Source organism: Salvelinus fontinalis, chromosome 11 (genome assembly GCF_029448725.1).
Source record: "Salvelinus fontinalis isolate EN_2023a chromosome 11, ASM2944872v1, whole genome shotgun sequence".
NCBI classification, from domain to species: Eukaryota; Metazoa; Chordata; class Actinopteri; order Salmoniformes; family Salmonidae; genus Salvelinus; species Salvelinus fontinalis.
Window position 1 is genome coordinate 16,677,829 of NC_074675.1, and position 20,682 is coordinate 16,698,510.

Below are 20,682 nucleotides of genomic sequence, written 5' to 3' on the forward strand. Positions count from 1 at the left end.
AATGTACAGTATGCAACTCTAGTCTAGTATGTAGGCTAACTGTAGCCTGGTTTACTCATTAGCTACATGGCATTAGCATATGGGCCATCACTTAAGCATAATTAATGAGGCCATGCCAGCTTCTGACTGATGTTAAAGTAACGACCATTAAACACCTCCAGGGGTGGTCAACCTCGCACCCTGCAATGTGTGTGACAGTAGTGTGTGTGTGTGTGAGAGAGAAAGTGTGTATGTGAGCAGTTAGTGTGTATGTATGCGTGTGTGTGTGTGTGTGTGTGTGTGTGTGTGTGTGTGTGTGTGTGTGTGTGTGTGTGTGTGTGTGAATAGAGAAATATGGCGTGGTAGATTGAACATACGCTGAAGTGCTGTTTGACTTATTGAGAGACAGCTGGACAAGGCTCCATAAGGCAGACAGACTCACTCTGTAGAACAGAGCAATGGAGCGCCAGCGACCAACTCACAGAGAAAAGTACGCCCGTTTATATAACACTCCTATGGACCCAGGAAAGAGGGGCGGACACCTTGTCAAATGTGAGGTATGTGTCGTATATACAGTCTGAATGTATATACAGTACCATGAATACACACACACACACACACACAACATCACATGAACGAGACACCATGAAGAAAACTTTGGCACCTGGGTGAATGGTTTAAGGGGGTTAGGATGATTATTTTTCCACTAACAGTTTTCATTGGACCAGATGGCTAAACCCGGTATGACCAATAAAGAGAAGGCGCTAGTATGATTGGTTAGTGAGGCGCTCGTGTACCGATTGGCCCGTCTGACAGCGTGAAAGAACAAGCGTTGAAATCTTCTGTCTTCTCTTCTTCCGGAACAGCCTGATCAGAATGTTCCGTTTCTGTGGTTGCCGTGACGACCGGTCTGGACAGGAGGTGTGTGTGTGTGTGTGTGTGTGTGTGTGTGACGCAGTCACAGTGCAGACTTCTCATGCGATAAACAACACGTGTGCATCCGCCAGCTGTCTGTTGTTGCCTACTCATATACATGCCGTTAACCTCAGAAAATAATCTCTATTTCCAAGAAAATACAGTTCTGTTCTTCACTTCACAACCTGGACATTATAAATATATTTAGTAGCACATTGTGAAAAACTTGTTCCAACCAGTCATCCTGATAAACAACATCATTCTTGTAAAACACATCTCTATAAGACCATTTCTAATCTTATTAGCATAGCCCTTTTTAAGAAACTAATTTGTCACCGAGTGCTTAAGTGGTAAGGAGAAACTCCTAAAGGAGAAAGAAACCTGAAGAGGAACCAGACAGACCCTAGAAGAGCTCATCTTCTTCAGTCGGACCATTGTTACACACTAACACTCTGATAAACCATGATGAAGGCCACGGTATGTGCTGTCCTAGAAGTATTCCCTGTGGTATTGCATAACACACTGTATTTTTCCACTCTGCGGATGGAGGGCAGCGCTGTTGAGTGGCTTTGTCACTTTGTGGGTTTAGAGTGGAGCAGATGACTCAATCAGGCTCGGCTGAGTCGAGAGACACTGATCTGACCCCACACTCTATACACTCAGTCAGTCAGTCAGACACACACACACACACGCACACACACAGATGGGGGCCTAATGCCACTTAATCAAGCAAAACAGGGAGGCTTATAGCACTATTCCCAAGAGCAGGGGTGTTCAACTCCCACCCTACGAGGTCCAGAGCCTGCTGGTGTTCTGATCTGCCTGATAATTAATTGCACCCAATCAGTCCCTGCTTAGAGGGCAACAATGGAACAAGGCAGTGGAACTGGCTTCAAGGTCCAGAGTTGAGTTTGACGGCCCTGGAGAATGACTAAGACTAGGAGACACAGCTATGGGGGCACTAGAGAGCAGAACCATCACTTTAATATGGACAGAACCGCTATCTATAATATCAAACCTCTCTACTGTACCTGTTCATAAAGACTGAGATCTAAGGAAGCTATTCATGTGCAATGTCTACACTTCATCTGGAATGTCAAACAGCAGAGAGCACCTGTCCTGAAAAAACAACATTTACACTTGAAGTTCACATTCACTTAGGTTGGAGTCATTAAACTTGTTTTTCAACCACTCCACAAATTTCTTCTTAACAAACTATAGTTTTGGCATGTCGGTTAGGACGTCTACTTTGTGCATGACACAAGTAATTTTTCCAACAATTGTTTACAGACAGGTTATTTCACTTATAATTCAGTGTATCACAATTTCAGTGGGTCAGAAGTTTACATACACTAAGTTGACTGTGCCTTTAAACAGCTTGGAAAATTCCAGAAAATGATGTCATGGCTTTAGAACACCATGGGACACCATGGGACCATGCAGCCGTAATACCGCTCAGGAAGGAGACGCATTCTGTCTCCTAGAGATGAACGTACTTTGGTGCGAAAAGTGCAAATCAATCCCAGAACAACAGCAAAGGACCTTGTGAAGATGCTGGAGGAAACAGGTACAAAAGTATCTATATCCACAGTAAAACGAGTCCTATATCGACATAACCTGAAAAGTCGCTCAGCAAGGAAGAAGCCACTGCTCCAAAACCACCATAAAAAAGCCAGACTATGGTTTGCAAATGCACATGGGGACAAAGATCGTACTTTTTGGGCCAATGAAAATGTCCTCTGGTCTGATGAAACAAAAATAGAACTGTTTGGCCATAATGACCATCGTTATGTTTGGAGGAAAAAGGTGGAGGCTTGCAAGCCGAAGAACACCATCCCAACCGTGAAGCACGGGGGTGGCAGCATCATGTTGTGGGGGTGCTTTGCTGCAGGAGGGACTGGTGCTCTTCACAAAATAGATGGCATCATGAGGTAGGAAAATGATGTGGATATATTGAAGCAACATCAAGACATCAGTCAGGAAGTTAAAGTTTGGTCGCAAATGGGTCTTCCAAATGGACAATGACCCCAAGCATTCTTCCAAAGTTGTGGCAAAATGGCATAAGGACAACAAAGTCAAGGTATTGGAGTGGCCATCACAAAGCCCTGACCTCAATCCTATAGAACATTTGTGGGCAGAATTGAATTGAAAAAGCGTGTGCGAGCAAGGAGGCCTACAGCTCTGTCAGGAGCAATGGACCAAAATTCAACTTGTTTAACTTGACCCAAGTTAAACAATTTAAAGGCAATGCTACCAAATACTCATTGAGTTTATGTAAACTTCTGACCCACTGGGAATGTGATGAAACAAATAAAAGCTGAAATAAATCATTCACTCTACTATTATTCTGACATTTCACATTCTTAAAATAAAGTGGTGATCCTAACTGACCTAAGACCGGGAATTTTTACTAGGATTAAATGTCAGGAATTGTGAAAAACTGAGTTTAAATGTATTTGGCTAAGGTGTATGTAAACTTCCTACTTCAACTGTATCAGAAAGAGGAAGCTCCAGTATTGGGGCTATACAGCTGGCAGGCTGTGCTGTGCTAGGCTATGCTGTGTACTCTGGGCTGTATAGCTTTAGGGAGCCTCTGTATGCCGCCTGGACTGAGCTGGGCCGGGGCTCTATCGTAAGCGCTAGCTAGCTAGCTGGCTCTAATTGAATGCTCATTGGGGTAATTGAGCCTCTCACTGCGCTCCGACTCCTCATGCTGAAGACTGGGACCAGATGTCACTGAGCTGTCTCACATCTACTGCCAATCATGTACGGTTGCCCAGCGACAGATGGACGGCCAAAAGGATTCCGGAATGCAGCCGCGATTTCGCTTCCAGTTCCAAGTCCCTGAGCATTTCTGTAGCTGTGTGTGTGTGTGTGTGTGTGTGTGTGTGTGTGTGTGTGTGTGTGTGTGTGTGTGTGTGTGTGTGTGTGTGTGCGTGTGCGTGTGTATGAGAGAGAGTTCTAACAGCCATTCACTGAGGTAAAAGATCCTCAGAGCCCATCCTCACTCAACTACACCACATCAACCAACATTACGGTCTCTTAAAAATGTCCCCAAGTCCAGAACGCTCAACCCACCTACTTTGCAAGACATAGATCCACATTTTAAAAACTTGAGCCAATGAGCTTACTACTTTAGGAATACATTATTTCTGCCCTGCAACAACCAGTTCCTGAAATCCGTCGAGTTTTGCACTACTTATTAGAATGTATTTTTTCCTTCAGCGGTGCTGGCAATTACAGTACTCCTGTGCCGATAGCTGCTATAAATATTCCCCCTCTGCTTCTCTCTGTCAGCCAGCTAAACAGTCTACAATTAGGAGCTGACAGCTTACTGAGCACCCAAGGAGAGGGAGAGAGCGAGAAAGAGAAAGAGAGAGAGAGGGAGGGAGAGAGGGTGGGAGTGAGGCGGCAAGAAGGAGAGAGGCAGGGCGTAGGAGGACGGGAGAAAGAGGGGGGGTAAGTGGGATGGCAGGGTGAGGGATTCAGAGAAAGCAATTGAAGGAAAGAAGGAGAGGAGATAGAGACAAAGGAGCGGGATAAAGAGAATAAAGGATGGAGAGATAGGTGGGAGTGTGGGTAGGAGAACATGCAGAGAAAAAGACAAAGGAGACCAGCAGGGGGAAACAGTGAGCAGAGCTCCTATCTCATCTCTCTCTATTTTCCTTCTCTGTTGCCTTAATGCCAGACTAAACATCCCTCCTTTGAGGCCAAGTGCACTCTTCTGTCCTGATGGATAACAGACTCATCTGAACAACAGCGACATCTTAGAAAACTACAGCATAGTTCCTACAATATCACTCAGTGTGTGTGTGTGTGTGTGTGTGTGTGTGTGTGTGTGTGTGTGTGTGTGTGTGTGTGTGTGTGTGTGTGTGTGTGTGTGTGTGTGTGTACATCTACTGGACTCACCTGCCATCTGTTGGATCCCACTGAAGGCTCCAAGGTTACTGGAGGAGGTGGCCTGCTGAAGCAACTGAGGGAGAAAGAAAGAGAGGAGCGATAGAGAGATAAAAGATAGGAAAATAATAAAAGAGAGAGAAACAGAGTGAGGAGGAAGGATTGGAAATAGAAACAGTGATCACCCTCACTATCTCAGCTCTTCTAGTATCATCATGATCTTGGTAGCATTACTGCATGTGGGCTATAGGCTATATAAACATTGAATATGACATCTACTACTGTGCATCTAACCATTGAGACACTGAGACATGTACAATTTCAGAATAGAACACTGAGAGTAACTGTCAAAAACCCCCTCAAAGGCTTATGTACATTTACTGCAGTACATTTACAACGTTGTACACCTAGTACACCTATTTACACGTTTACAGTTTCAGGAAAGATCCTAGCTGTGATGAAGGGGACTCAAGGAAGAGTAGACTGGTCTGTTTCAGAGAAGTTGGGGACAGAAGGTTTCAGGGTGAAAGAGGAAGAGGGTCAGTTCTGAAAGAGGCTACCGGAGGAAGGGGGTCCTAAGAATGAGTTGAGAGGGGGGTTCTGAAATGCTATAAAGTATTGAAGAAGGGAGGGGGAATGAGGCTTCTGAACACCACGTGCCAATCTGTCAATCAACCACCGCTGTGAGCCAATAGGATGACGGTATTAGACATGGGAAAGACCTCTTATTGGATCGCACCAGCGATTGGCCCCGCCCATTGAACCTTGACCCCTATGATTCAAAAGCCTCATTTCCCTGTCACGGCTACACCCCCTGAGAGAGGGAGAAGGAGGGGGAAGTGCACTCTTAAGGGGGGAAGAGAGGGGGAAAGGGATAGGAAGCAGGGTCTGACACTCTGGGTGTGTGGACGTGGGGGGGGGGGGGGGGGGGGGGGTCGGCGGTTGGCGACGGCAGGGAGGGTAGTGGGGGGCGGGGAGGGTGGCACTGACTGCGGCGGCGACGGATGCGTTGGCTGCGGGGCTGCAGTAAGGGGTGGGCGACGCGGCGTGTCCTCTTACAGCCAGATACTGCGGGGTGAGGCCGCCCAGCCCTGTCAGACTCCCCCAGGTGGTGGCGTTGTTGAGCTGCTGCATCTGCTGAGCTAGCTGCTGCTGCAGGCGCCGCTGCTCCTTGTCCTTCTGCGTGTCAGCAAACTTCACCACAATGGGAGACGAGCAGCCCTGGGGGAGGGAGGAGGGAGGGTGGGAGAGAGGGGGGAGACAGGGTTCAGTATTGCACGAGCAATTTTCTAAATTCATATTCAAAATATACCAACATTTGATTGGTTTCACAAGGAATTGGTTACAAACTAAACCTAACACAACATACGTACAATGCACGCGGACACACACACACACACACACACACACACACACACACACACACACACACACACACACACACACACACACACACTAATAAGCACACACAACTAAGGGGAAGGACTAGCTTCCCATAAGGGACAGTTATCTTACAGTCCAGAATAGGTTTATTTCCACAGAAAGCGATTTCCTGAGTTCTACAAGTATTTCATCATCTCACGGAGAGTGGGGGAAAGAAAGAGCGAGATGAAGAGGGACGGGGAGACAGAGGTAGAGAGAGAGAACAGAGATGGTCAGAGGGAAAGGGAGACGAGCGCAAGAGAGGTGAGAGAAAGAGATTTAGAGAGCTTAGAGAGAGAATGAGAGAATCAGACCATTGTGTCCGTACATGAGGTACATGTGTTTCTGTGTGTGTGTGTGTCTCTCTCTCTCACACTGTGTGTGTGTGTGTCCTCTACGTGTGTGTGTTTGTGTCTTTGCTGATGAAAGTACTGTGTTTGAGTCTGAATATTGAATATTGGATAACCCAAAATAATTTGGTACTGGTAAATGGTCTGGTTATTATTATTTTATTGTGTTACTTTTAATTAAATGTTTTACTTTGTTTGTTAAGTAAATATTTTCTTAACTCTATTTCTTGAACTGCATTGTTGGGCTTGTAAGTAAGCATTTCACGGTAAGGTCTACTACTGTTGTATTTGGCGCACGCGACAAATAAAATTTGATTAAAAAAGTAGAAGATAACTCGCACACACACACGCTAAACAGTGAGCTGTAACATAAAAGACACAGCAGCGGTGATTTAACTACAGAGGACACTAAACCACAGACATTATAATCTATCATATCACACCAGTACATTACTCACGCTGAAATCAAAGCCTAACTGGGGGGCAAAACCTGCTCAAACACACAATCTGCCACGGGAGAATAAAAAGCTTTTAATTGAAACATTTAGTTGGAGGCGAGTTTTTAGACTCAGTTAGGGAGTTTGTGATGGGGTTTGGCTCATACTGTGATCGCCATCCTAACCAGATGGCATATATATATCACCTCTCTATCATACTATAGGGCTGGCCTCTGTGTCTGTGTGTCTGTCTGAGTGTCTGTCTGAGTGTGGGTGTGTGTGTCTCTCACTGTGTGTTAATCTCTGAGGGTTTGACTGTATCTATCAGCCGATGAACATGTCTCTTTAGCTGAAGGCAGCTCAGCCATATTTACTCCCTCTCTCCAGCACTTATTTCCTCCCTTCATTCTGACGAGCAGACGAGAGATAAAGAAGGGAGAAAATTGCATTCGGAGGAGAGTCAGTCAGGGGCCTCTTGTGTTAGAGCGCATTCCCCCTGGAGACGGGGCTTTCTCTCCCTCTCTCTCTCTGCTAAATATCTCATTACTCCAGCTGACACCCAGCAGGCCTGGAAAACACGGCCCAGAATGAGAGGCCGATCCTGGGAGGGGGTGTAGGGGCAGGGGCCATAGAGCTCCAGAGACTGATACTCAAGTGATTTGGGCTAAATCATGGCTTTTCTCTAAGGGGGGATTTCCGACCTGAGTTAAGAATGTGTACATGGAACATAATTCCCTTTTTATGCACTTTTCTCTCATTGCATATTCTGACCTTGAACTTTAGCATGAGAACAGCATGCTATTCACACGCTATTCGTTTGGGGTGGAGATGAAATGAAGGTGTGTCTACAGACACGCCTTATTCTGACCTCGACTTAATTCCCTAATAATTCCACCACTTTCACACGCAAATAAAGTCTAATGAACCTACTGGTTCCAAGTGGAAAAAACAACTACTTTATTTTTCCCCCGATAGAAATAACACGGTTCTCCATGCACTCGAATTTACAACTTGATAAGAGCTATTGATGAGAGCTATTGATGAGAGCTATTGATGAGAGCTATTGATGAGAGCTATTGATGAGAGCTATTGATGAGCGCTATTGATGAGAGCTATTGATGAGAGCTATTGATGAGAGCTATTGATGAGAGCTATTGATGAGAGCTATTGATGAGAGCTATTGATGAGAGCTATTGATGAGAGCTATTGATGAGAGCTATTGATGAGAGCTATTGATAAGAGCTATTGATAAGAGCTATTGATAAGAGCTATTGATAAGAGCTACTGATAAGAGCTATTGATAAGAGCTATTGATAAGAGCTATTGATAAGAGCTAGGTAAATGAGTCATACATTTGGATAAGGGAATTGTAAGTATAAATGACACTTGTTGATCCATTTAACCTTATAATCGCTGAAGACAAATGTGAAACCAGTCATATGGCAGCAAATGTAAGCATATCAACATATAACTTTCCCACAGTAAAGTTTATGAAATGCTGTGCCATTACGCAGAATTTAAATTGTACAGCCTTTTAACTTGTAGGGATGTGCACTCTCGAATATCTTAATTATAGGCTACCCCGACTTTCTCTATTTCCTATTTCTATCATGTTAAATATTAGCCACTATCAATGTTGACTGCCAGTAGACATAATAACCACACATATTCAACTATTGTTAGTTCCCTTCAGTTGGTATAGCCGACATTATTATTCCATTTAATGACATTTTGTTTACCTTCATTTGCTTCCTCTGTAAATGACGTCACGGCCCTGTAACCATACCAAAACGTAACATATCATACTAATTTGGGGGTCCTGGATTTACTTTTACTATGTTACGTTTAGTCTATAAGACCAGGCTGCATCCCACAGTTCCATGATTAGTGCAGGCAATAGACGAGGGTATAGCCTACTATTATACACTATTCTCCCTATTATAATTCTATGTACACTAATCTTACAACATTACCATGGGTTAAAGAATGGGGCAATTTTCAGAACGAATCAAACCACCGTTTTCTTTCTTTCATGCGTATCTCTAGTATCTCTAGTATCTCTAAATCTGTTTTTCATGTTTCATAAATACTTTCCTAAACCTAAATAATCTACAAAACCAGAGTATTTTTTAAATCTACCAATTGGTGCTGAAACTGAGACAAATATGTATATATTGAGATGGCTTTCTTTCACTTATTCCTAATATTTTGAAATGGTTCTCTCGATATATTCTAGCCTGTCAACAAAATTTGAACTAAAAGGTACACCGTATTTAAAGGGATGGCTTAAGATAAATCTACTGAAAACCCTATTGAATATAAACTCCTCAAGAAAATATGTTGGCCAGCAAGTGGGAGGGTTTTCAGAATGACATTTAGTGCAGCTCAGTTTCCACCTCATTTTGTGGGCAGTGTGCACATAGGCTGTCTTCTCTTGAGAGCCAGGTCTGCCTACAACGGTCTTTCTCAATAGCAAGGCTAAGCTCACAGTCTGTACATAGTCAAAGCTTACCTTAAGTATGGGTCAGTCACAGTGGCCAGGTATTCTGCCACTGTGTACTCTTTGTTTAGGGCCAAATACCATTCTAGTTTACTCAGTTTTTTTGTTAATTCTTTCCAATATGTCAAGTAATTATCGTTTTGTTTTCTCTGTGGGGTCTGTTTGTGAACAGAGCCCCAGGACCAGCTTGCTTAGGGGACTCTTCTCCAGGTTCATCTCTCTGTAGGTGATGGCTTTGTTATTGAAGGTTTGGGAATCGCTTCCTTTTAGGTGGTTGTTGAATATAACAGCTATTTTCCGGATTTTGATCATTAGCGGGTATCGGCCTAATTCTGCTCTGCATGCGTTATGTGGTGTTTTATGTTGTACACGGAGGATATTTGTTGCAGAATTCTGTACGCAGAGTCTCAATTTGGTGTTTGTATCTTTTGTGAATTCTTGGTTGGTGAGCGGACCCCAGACCTCACAACCATAAAGGGCAATGGGTTCTATAACTGATTCAAGTATTTTTTGCCAGATCGTAATTGTTATGTCGAATTTTATGTTCCTTTGATGTCATAGAATTCCCTTCTTGCCTTGTCTCTCAGCTTGTTTACAGCTTTGTGGAAGTTACCTGTGGCGCTGAAGTTTAGGCCAAGGTATGTATCGTTTTTTGTGTGCTCTAGGGCAATGGTGTCTAAATGGAATTTGTATTTGTGGTCCTGGCAACTGGACCTTTTTTGGAAGGCCATTTTTTTTGTCTTACTGAGATCTACTGTCAGGGCCCAGGTCTGACATAATCTGTGCAGAAGATCTAGGTGCTGCTGTAGGCCCTCCTTGGTTGGGGACAGAAACACCAGATCATCAGAAAATAGTAGACATTTGACTTCAGATTCTAGTAGGGTGAGACCGGGTGCTGCAAACTGTTCTAGTGCCCTCGCTAGTTCGTTGATACAGTTGAAGTCGGAAGTTTACATACACCTTAGCCAAATACATTTAAACTCAGTTTAAACTGACTTATTTCAGCTTTTATTTCTTTCATCACATTCCCAGTGGGTCAGAAGTTTACATACACTCAATTAGTATTTGGTAGCATTGCCTTTAAATTGTTTAACTTGAGTCAAACTTTTCACGTAGCCTTCCACAAGCTTCCCACAATAAGTTGGGTGAATTTTGGCCCATTCATCCTGACAGAGCTGGTGTAACTGAGTCAGGTTTGTAGGCCTCCTTGCTCACACACGCTTTTTCAGTTCTGCCCACAAATTTTCTATAGGGTTGAGGTCAGGGCTTTGCGATGGCCACTCCAATACCTTGACTTTGTAGTCCTTAGCCATTTTGCCACAACTTTGGAAGTATGCTTGGGGTCATTGTCCATTTGGAAGACCCATTTGCCACCCCTCATAGCCTGGTTCCTCTCTAGGTTTCTTCCTAGATTTTGGCCTTTCTAGGGAGTTTTTCCTAGCTACCGTGCTTCTACACCTGCATTGCTTGCTGTTTGGGGTTTTAGGCCGGGTTTCTGTACAGCACTTTGAGATATCAGTTGATGTACGAAGGGCTATATAAATAAATTTGATTTGATTTGATTTGCGACCAAGCTGTAACTTCCTGACTGATGTCTTGAGATGTTGCTTCAATATATCCACATAATTTTCCTCCCTCATGATGCCATATATTTTGTGACGTGCGCTTGTCCCTCCTGCAGCAAAGCACCCCCACAACATGATGCTGCCACCCACGTGGTTCACGGTTGTGATGGTGTTCTTTGGCTTGCAAGGCTCCCCCTTTTTCCTCCAAACATAACGATGGTCATTATGGCCAAACAATTATATTTTTGTTTCATCAGACCAGAAGACATTTCTCCAAAAAGTACAATCTTTGTCCCCATGTAGAGTTGCAAACCGTAGTCTGGCTTTTTTTATGGCGGTTTTGGAGCAGTGGCTTCTTCCTTGCTGAGCGGCCTTTCAGGTTATGTCGATACATGACTCGTTTTACTGTGGATATAGATACTTTTGTACCTGTTTCCTCCAGCATCTTCACAAGGTCCTTTGCTGTTGTTCTGGGATTTATTTGCACTTTTCGCACCAAAGTACGTTCATCTCTAGGAGACAGAATGCATCTCCTTCCTGAGCGGTATGACGGCTGCATGGTCCCATGGTGTTTATACTTGCGTATTATTGTTTGTACAGATGAACGTGGTACCTTCAGGCATTTGGAAATTGCTCCCAAGGATGAACCAGACTTGTGGAGGTCTACAATTATTTTCCTGAGGTCTTGGCTGAGATCTTTTGATGTTCCCATGATGTCAAGCAAAGAGGCACTGAGTTTGAAGGTAGGCCTTGAAATACATCCACAGGTACACCTCCAATTGACTAAAATGATGTCAATTAGCCTATTAGAAGCTTCTAAAGCTTTGACATCATTTTCTGTAATTTTCCAATCTGTTTAAAGGCCCAGTCAACTTAGTGCATGTAAACTTCTGACCCACTGGAATTGTGATACAGAGAATTATAAGTGAAATAATCTGTCTGTAAACAATTGTTGGAAAAATGACTTGTGTCATGCACAAAGTAGATGTCCTAACCGACTTGCCAAAACTATAGTTTGTTAACAAGACATTTGTGGAGTGGTTGAAAAACGAGTTTTAATGACTCCAACCTAAGTGTATGTAAACTTCTGACTTCAACTGTATATATGTTAAAGAGGGTGGGGCTTAAGTTGCATCCCTTTCTCACCCCACGGCCCTGTGGGATGTGTTTTTTGCAAAATTGTAACCGCACATTTGTTGTTCGTGTACATGGGTGAATACGTGGTCTGTCGTACGGTAATTTGGTAAAAAGCCAATTTGACATTTGCTCAGTACATTGTTTTCACTGAGTAAATGTACAAGTCTGCTGTTAATGATAATGTAGAGGATTTTCCCAAGGTTGCTGTTGACGCATATACCATGGTAGTTATTGGGTTCAAATTTGGCTCCACTTTGGATTGGGGTGATCAGTCCTTGGTTTCAAATATTGGGGAAGATGCCAGAGCTAAGGATGATGTTAAAAAGTTTAAGTATAGCCAATTGGAATTTGTGTCCTGTATATTTGATAATTTCATTGAGGGTACCATCAACACCACAGGCCCTTTTGGGTTGGAGGGTTTGTATTTTGTCCTTTTGTTCGTTCAATGTAATTGGAGAATCCAATGTGTTCTGGTAGTCTTTAATAGTTGATTCTAAGATTTGTATTTGATCATGTATATGTTTTTGCTGTTTGTTCTTTGTTAAAGAGCCAAAAATATTTGAGAAGTGGTTTACTCACACATCTTCGTTTTGGATAGATAACTCTTCATGTTGTTGTTTGTTTAGTGTTTTCCAATTTCCCCAGAAGTGGTTAGAATCTTCAATTACATTGAGCTGATTTCTGACGTGCTGTTCCTTCTTTTTCCGTAGTGTATTTCTGTATTGTTTTAGTGATTCACCATACTGAAGGCGTAGACTCGGGTTTTCTGGGTCTCTATGTTTTTGTTTGGACAGGTTTCTCAATTTCTTTCTTAAGTTTTTGCATTCTTCATCAAACCATTTGTCATTGTTATTCATTTTCTTCTGTTTTCTGTTTGACATTTTTAGATTTGATAGGGAAGCTGAGATGTCAAATATACTGTTTAGGTTTTCTACTGCCAAGTTTACACCAGTATTACAGTGAAATGTTTTGTCCAGGAAGTTGTCTAAAAGGGATTGAATTTGTTGTTCCCTAATTGCTTTTTGGTAGGTTTCTACACTACTTTCCTTCCACCTATATCATTTCTTAATATTATTCAGTTCGTTTGGCTTTGATGCCTCATGATTGAGTATTGCTCTGTTCAAGTAGATTGTGATTTTGCTGTGATCTGATAGGGGAGTTAGTGGGCTGACTGTGAACGCTCTGAGAGACTCTGGGTTGAGGTCAGTGATAAAGTAGTCTACAGTACCACAGCCAAGAGATGAACTATAGGTGTACCTACCGTAGGAGCCTACCATTGACTATGTACATACCCAGCGTGCGACAGAGCTCCAGAAGTTGTGACCCATTTTTGTTGGTTATGTTGAGTGAGTGCTGTGGCCACCACCACAGAGAAGCCAGCAGAACAGCCCACCTCAGACCCTGACCAAAGTCTCGACACCACAGCAGAACAGTCTACCCCTTACCATAGCCTCGACATCACAGCAGGACAGACAAATTAAGAACCCCAAGCCCAGTGGATCCCACCCCCTCTGAGCCCCCCCCCAGTCAGCCACCCTGATATCCCTCGTGACAATCCCCCCACACCCATTGAGGACATACACAAGCCACAGATTGTACTTACCCGTAATTGCTGGACTATTAAGCGCACCTGAATATAAGCCGCACCCACTGAATTTATTTTTATTTTTATTTTGTACATAAATAAGCCGCACGTGTCTATAAGCCGCAGGTGCCTACCGGTACATTGAAACAAATGAACTTTACACAGCCTTTAAACGAAACACGGCTTGTAACAAAAATAAATAGGCTTTAACGAAACACGGCTTGTAACAAAAATAAATAGGCTTTAACGAAACAGGCTTGTAACATTTTTTTTTTTAAATAGCAGTAAACAATAGCCTACCAAGAAAGTCCTTGGTCACTATCTTCCTCCTGTGCACTGAAACCACTGAAGTCATCTCCTTTGGTGTCGGAGTTGAATAGCCTCAGAATTGCTTCATCCGTTGTTGGATCGTTTTCATTGCGCTCTCCTCACTTTCATCCGGAGGCAAACTCATCCAAGCCTCATTTTCTAGTTCGGGCCATTTGCTTTTCTTTCCTCTGAAAACTTTTGTTGTCTTTTTGCACTAAGTCAGTTTCTCACGCTGCTGTTTCCAACGTCTTATCATCGACTCATTAAGGCTCCCGTGCAGCAGCACTATTTCCTTTTCCAACAGCCAGATCGATCGCCTTCAAATTGAAAGCTGCATCATATGCATTTCTCCGTGTCTTTGCCATGATGAGGGTGACAAAATGACTACCGTAATCAGAATGATGGAAAGTTTGAGCGCGCTCAATTTACGTCACATTATGTGACGGTGCTCAGTTTTTTGGCGGCATGAATTTGTGAAAGCGGGAAAAATCCATAAATTAGCCACGTCATTGTATAAAGCGCAAGGTTCATAGCGTGGGAAAAAAGTAGCGGCTTATAGTCCGGAAATTACGGTATTATGGACTCAAACGGGAAATATGTACAAGAAAATAAGCAATTTTGTTCTCTCTCCCTCCCTCTTAATAAAACAGGGCTCAACATTAGTAGGATAAGATCATCTGCTAAATTACTAAAACGTAAAAAATAAATGTAAAAAAAGTAATAAAATTATTGGAAAAATATGTAAATGCAATAGATTGATGATAGATAGAATACTCTAAGTATTCCTGAGTGGGGCAGCGGTCTAAGCCACTGTATCTCAGTGCTAGAGGTGTCACTACAGACCCTGGTTCAATCCCGGGCTGTATCACAACCGGCCGTGATCGGGAGTCCCATAGGTGGCGCACAATTGTCCCACCGTCGTCCGGGTTACGGGAGGGTTTGGCCGGAGTAGGCCGTTATTGTAAAATAAGAATTTGTTCTTAACTGACTTGCCTAGTTAAATAAAGGTTAAATAAGGGGATGATATATATGCAGCCTTATATGATCAGTCAGACGTATACATATAAACGGGTTAGGTGACAATGGGGCTTCAGAATGCCATGTGTTGTTGTGATTCTGGATGGCCAGTTCGCTAGCAACAATGACAAGAAGCTGCCATTTGGGGAATCGAAGGTGCTAGTTTAATCTTGTTCTTGATACCATGTCTTGTTTTGTGATGATGTACACTATATATACAAAAGTATATGGACACAAATTGGTGGATTCGGCTATTTCAGTCAAAACCGTTGCTGACAGGTGTATAAAATCGAGTGCACAGCCATTCAATCTACATAGTCAAACATTGGCAGTAGAATGGCCTTAGTGAAGAGCTCAGTGATTAGGATGCCACCTTTCCAACAAGTCAGTTCGTCAAATGTCTGCCCTGCTAGAGCTGCTCCGGTCAACTGTAAGTGCTGTTATTGTGAAGTGGAAGCGTCTAGGAGCAACAACGTCTCAGCCGCGAAGTGGTAGGCCACACAAGCTCACAGAACGGGACCGCAGAGTCCTGAAGCATGTAGGGCGTAAAAATAGTCGGTCCTGAGTTGCAACACTCACTACAGAGTTCCAAACTCCCTCTGGAAGCAACGTCAGCACAAGAACTGTTCGTCAGGAGCTTCATGAAATGGGTTTCCATTGCCGAGCAGACGCACACAAGCCTAAGATCACCATGCGCAATGCCAACCGTTGGCTGGAGTGGTGTAAAGCTCGCCGCCATTGGACTCAGCAGTGGAAACACGTTCTCTGGAGTGATGAATCACGCTTCCCCATCTGGCAGGCCGACAGACGAATCTGGGTTTGGCGGATTCCAGGAGAACGCTACCTCCCCGAATGCATAATGGCAACTGCAAAGTTTGGTGGAGGAGGAATAATGGTCTGGGACTGTTTTTCATGGTTCGGGCCTCTTAGTTCCAGTGAAGGGAAATCCTAAAGCTAAAGCATACAATGACATTCTAGATGATTCTGTGCTTCCAACTTTGTGGCAGCAGTTTGGGGAAGGCCCTTTCCTGTTTCAGCATGTCAATGCCCCTGTGCACAAAGCGAGGTCCATACAGAAATGGTTTGTCGAGATTGGTGTGGAATAACGTGACTGGCCTGCACAGAGCCCCGACCTCAACCCCATCGAAGACCTTTGGGATGAATTGGAACGCCGACTGCGAGCCAGGCCTAATCGCTCAACATCAGTGCCTGACCTCACTAATGCTCTTGTGGCTGAATGGAAGCAAGTCCCTGCAGTTCCAACATCTAGTGGAAAGCCTTCCCAGAGGAGTGGAGGCTGTTATAGCAGCAAAGGCGGGACCAACTCCATATTAATGCCCATGATTTTGGAATGAGATGTTCAGCTGTCCACATACTTTTGGTCATGTAGTGTATTTGAGAGACAATTGCTCATTGTGCAATATATATATATATTTTCAACAAACATTGGAGATGAAATATAGTTTACATGTTGTCAACAGTCTAAGCCAACTGTCTGTTTTGCCCCATAGTTGCGCATGCGTCAGTTTTGTTACTAAACAACCAACCCGTCTATAGGACTATGAGCTTGTTAGTTTTAATGGGCTGGTGGTAAATAGCAGACACAGAGACGTCTGTTTCTCTGCTATACCTCCCTCACTGTGTCAATCTCTCCATCCCTCCATCCCTATTTTTTCTCCCATTAACTTGTCTTGTTTGTCCAGTCTCCAAACATACACGGCAGTGTTTCCTCACTCACACTCCATTTGCTGTGTTGTGTGTAGCCTCAGTCTCTAGAAGTCCTAATATTAGCCAGGGCCGGCCCTAGCTTTTTGGGGGCCCTGAGCGAGATTTGGTTGTGGGGGACAAAACATTTGGGCCCCCCTCTTGATAGCGGAGAGAAACATTTACATTTTAAAGTACATTTTGCCATGGGGAGTAGAGAACATGTTGCCGTTTTATAACAAATGTCATACAATTCTACACATTTTGCCATGGGGCAGAGCCCTTTCTTAGTCATTGTACAGCTAATTTCCTGCAATTCTCGCCATTTTGCCATGGGATGGAGAGAAAAAGTGCCAATTTTTAAAGCAAATTTCCTGCACAACCAAATGTTGAAATTGCACCTTGCGTATTCTACCTCTCAACAGTAAGATGAGACCCCGACTGAGTTCCCCCTCAAACAATGTTGCTTGCTTAGGTCACTTATATTTGGAGCCGGCCCTGATATTAGCCAGAGCAGAGAGAACAGCCCTCTAACCAATCAAACAGCCTTTATAGGCAGGATGAATATTATACACACAGCCACAAATCATCAGGCAATACAGAGTACCGTGAGTAACACAAATACAACCATATTAGTCTGCCCTACTTCTCTCCACCGGGAACAGTCAACATCCGCTGTGCTCTCTCTCTCTGTCTCTCTGGTGTGTGTGTGTGTGTGTGTGTGTGTGTGTGTGTGTGTGTGTGTGTGTGTGTGTGTGTGTGTGTGCGCATGCGTGAATGTGTGTGTGTGTGTGTGTGTGTGTTCGTGGGTTTGTAAATGAATGTGCTTTCTCGTAAATGACCTGTCCTGTTCATATCCACTTTCATAATGCCCTGACATTTATAAAGTATGTGTGTGTGTGTGTGTGTGTGTGTGTGTGTGTGTGTGTGTGTCCTGAATGCCAGAGTATAATGAGAATGGATACGACAGTGACAAGGCCATTAGTGAAAGGCAAAGTCACACAAATACACATAGAAATGTGCACACACAGACACACACAAACACACAGGCACACAATCTAAAACAGTGGGGGACGATAGAGCCAAGACAATAACCAAACTCTATTTACCAATCCTCATTCGGACCCAAAGTAATTACTTTTAAATTGCAAACTGGGGACGTTACAAAAACGCTGCAGCAATTTGGGTCCTGCCCAGAGCTAGTCAGCAGCATGTTTTTCACATGGAAATTAAGCTTTTTCCCCATTGTCATTGTCCACTTCGATCTCGGCCTCCTGTTTAGGGCTTTATGTGTGTGTTAAAAAGCAGAGGATATTGGGAAAGTTAACTGGGCCAAGGTACAGAATGTTATAATAGTATAAATAGGGAACACTGATTAAGAACAACATGGGGGGTAAACACACACACTGCAACACAAAGTCATACACACACACACCGCACGACACAGACATCATAGACATGCATACAAGCACGGACACATGCACACTGTCAGGGTCACAGCACATCAATATGGATGGCTACCATCATCATCATCCATAATGAGAGAGCCACTAAGGTGACTGTCAATCTCTGTCTTTAATACACTGTCATTACCAGATCTCTCACACACACACACACACACACACACACACACACACACACACACACACACACACACACACACACACACACACACACACACACACACACACACACACACACACACACACACACACGTCTGACCTTGGCCCTGTAATTCTCCTGCAATCACATCCCTGTCATCTCCTACTGTCAAAAACCCTACAAACTGACAAGGACACCACAACCCACACAGACACACTCCCAATGGAGAGGTCATAGGGTCACTGATGGGGGTCCTGTCTAAATGTGGGCGTCTATAATGCTGCCTGTCTCATCTCTTCTCTTTCTGAGGAGTGTGACATCCTTAACAGAGCCAGTCAGGCTGATCAGTGTGATCTGGGGTCCTTGCTTATGTTACCTTGTCTGTTTTGACACTTTTTTCCAAAAGCTTTTATGTTATTTCTTTTTCTGGGAAGAATGACTGCTGTGACTGAGAGAGTTTTGAACGTGACTTTTCTTCTTTGTCCTACTTTGACATATTTGGCCAAAGGATGACGAGCATGTGACAGCATCCGACAGATTCTATCACACAGAGATGGAGAGAGAGAGAGAGATAGAGAGAGATAGAGAGAGAGTGAAAGAGAGATGGATAGAGAGATTGAGCAAGTAATAGAGAGCAATATAGAGAGAGACGGATAGAGAGATTGAGAGAGTGATAGAGAGCGAGAGAGAGATGACGAGAGACGAGGAGAGAGAGAGATGGAGAGAGAGATCTAGAGAGAGAGATCTAGAGAGAGAGAGAGATGACGAGAGATGAAGAGAGTGAGAGAGAGACGGAGAGAGGAAATTGAAGAGAAAGGCCGAGGGTACAGTACCTCCATAGTCTGAGACTGGTGCATGGCTTTGATTGCATTCTGTGCCATAGCCCTGGTAGAAAACGTGATAAACGCACATCCTGTAGGGACGGAGGGAGGGAGGGAGGGAGGGGAGGGATGGAGAGATGGTGGGAGGGAGGGAGGCCGGGAGGAGGGAGGGGACAATGGGATAGAGGGAGAGGAGAAGGAACGGGAGGAGGAAGAGGAGGAGACAAGAAAAAACAAAACCAGACAAAAGGGTTGGACACGTCGTTGTTATAAACCCAAAACAGAGATTGTACAGAGAACTAAACAAGCAGACAACAGTGTTTTCAGGTTGCTAAGGAACAACAGCCAAAGAGCACAGCTAGCGCCATGACGACCACACCCAACCCCATCCAAAATAGGTCAGCTCCAATCAGAATCAATCAGAGGTTTTGATTGGCAGGTTGTGGTGCGCCAATGGGGATGGCTGTTGATGACTTGAGCATTGAGATGAGGTGGGGTGGTTGAAGCTCCCTCCCTCTTCATCTTCCCCAGTCTCTTTCTTTCTCTCTTTGCCCAGCTCTCTCTCGCTCCTACACAGAAAGAACTGGTTGTACTAGTATCCTCCCACTCTTCTAGAGAATGGAAATCTGTCCAATTTGCATTAAAACGATTTGAACTCATTAGGCCTGCATTGTGTGTCTGATTGGATGCCCCCACCGCCCTCTCTCTCTCTCTCTCCCCCCTCCCCTTGCGGTCCTATTCTGGCACATGAACAAACAAGAGAGAGAGGGGAGGGAGGCGGGGGGTGGGACGACTGTGACAAACCGTCTCTAGGGTTCTATGAAGAATGCGTTCTGAAAAGACATCACAGAAAATCACACAAATTGAGCAAATCTTGGGGGAGGGAGGGAGAGTGCGTGTGGCGGGCAGAATGATGCACATTCTTTGGGAACTCTTAACTATTTGGCGGTTTGGAGTTTGATTGGTGGGATCGTAATTGTTGGGTAAGAGTCTAGTATTAAATTAAATGGTATTACCCTTAACGTTGGCTTCCCGCTGGCTGAGGCCTGTTGGTTGGGGAGTGATCAGAGAGAGGCAGTGTCAATATACTGGAGGAGAGCTTCAACACCCCCACCCCCCAAGCTAACACGCTAACACGCTAACACTGAGCCATGCTAGCACTAGTAGCACAGCCATCCCCAGACCCACTCCACACACACTTTGTAGCTAGCCGACTGCATAGGATACAGTTAGCTCGCTAGCAGACAGGTCATCTAGTCAGAACTGTGTGCATGGGGTGGGGGTGGACGGATGGGAAGAGAGATAGAAAGAGAGAGAGTACGAGTGAGTGAATGGGCGAGGGTGTGTGTGTGTGAGAGAGAGGATGGAGGGGAGGAAGACTAGAGTGAGGAAGGGAATGAAGGAGATAACAGATGAGTGTCTGTGATTCATCCTCTACCTTT

At 44.1% G+C, this 20,682-nt stretch overlaps 1 protein-coding gene across 28 annotated transcripts in view; it reads right to left on the bottom strand.

The window, feature by feature from the left end:
- Nucleotides 1–20,682, bottom strand: part of LOC129865183 (CUGBP Elav-like family member 2) — a 200,414-nt gene that overhangs the window by 14,021 nt on the left and 165,711 nt on the right. For 14 of the 28 annotated variants that reach the window (XM_055937713.1, XM_055937725.1, XM_055937720.1 and 11 more), the window contains 4 exons: nucleotides 20,257–20,286; nucleotides 19,253–19,332; nucleotides 5,782–6,012; nucleotides 4,804–4,867 (listed from right to left, as the gene is read on the bottom strand). In XM_055937713.1, coding sequence (XP_055793688.1) covers nucleotides 4,804–4,867; nucleotides 5,782–6,012; nucleotides 19,253–19,332; nucleotides 20,257–20,286 — 405 coding nt within the window. The remainder of the gene's footprint in view (nucleotides 1–4,803; nucleotides 4,868–5,781; nucleotides 6,013–19,252; nucleotides 19,333–20,256; nucleotides 20,287–20,682) is intronic. The other 14 variants (XM_055937740.1, XM_055937726.1, XM_055937741.1 and 11 more) reach the window with 3 other exon arrangements.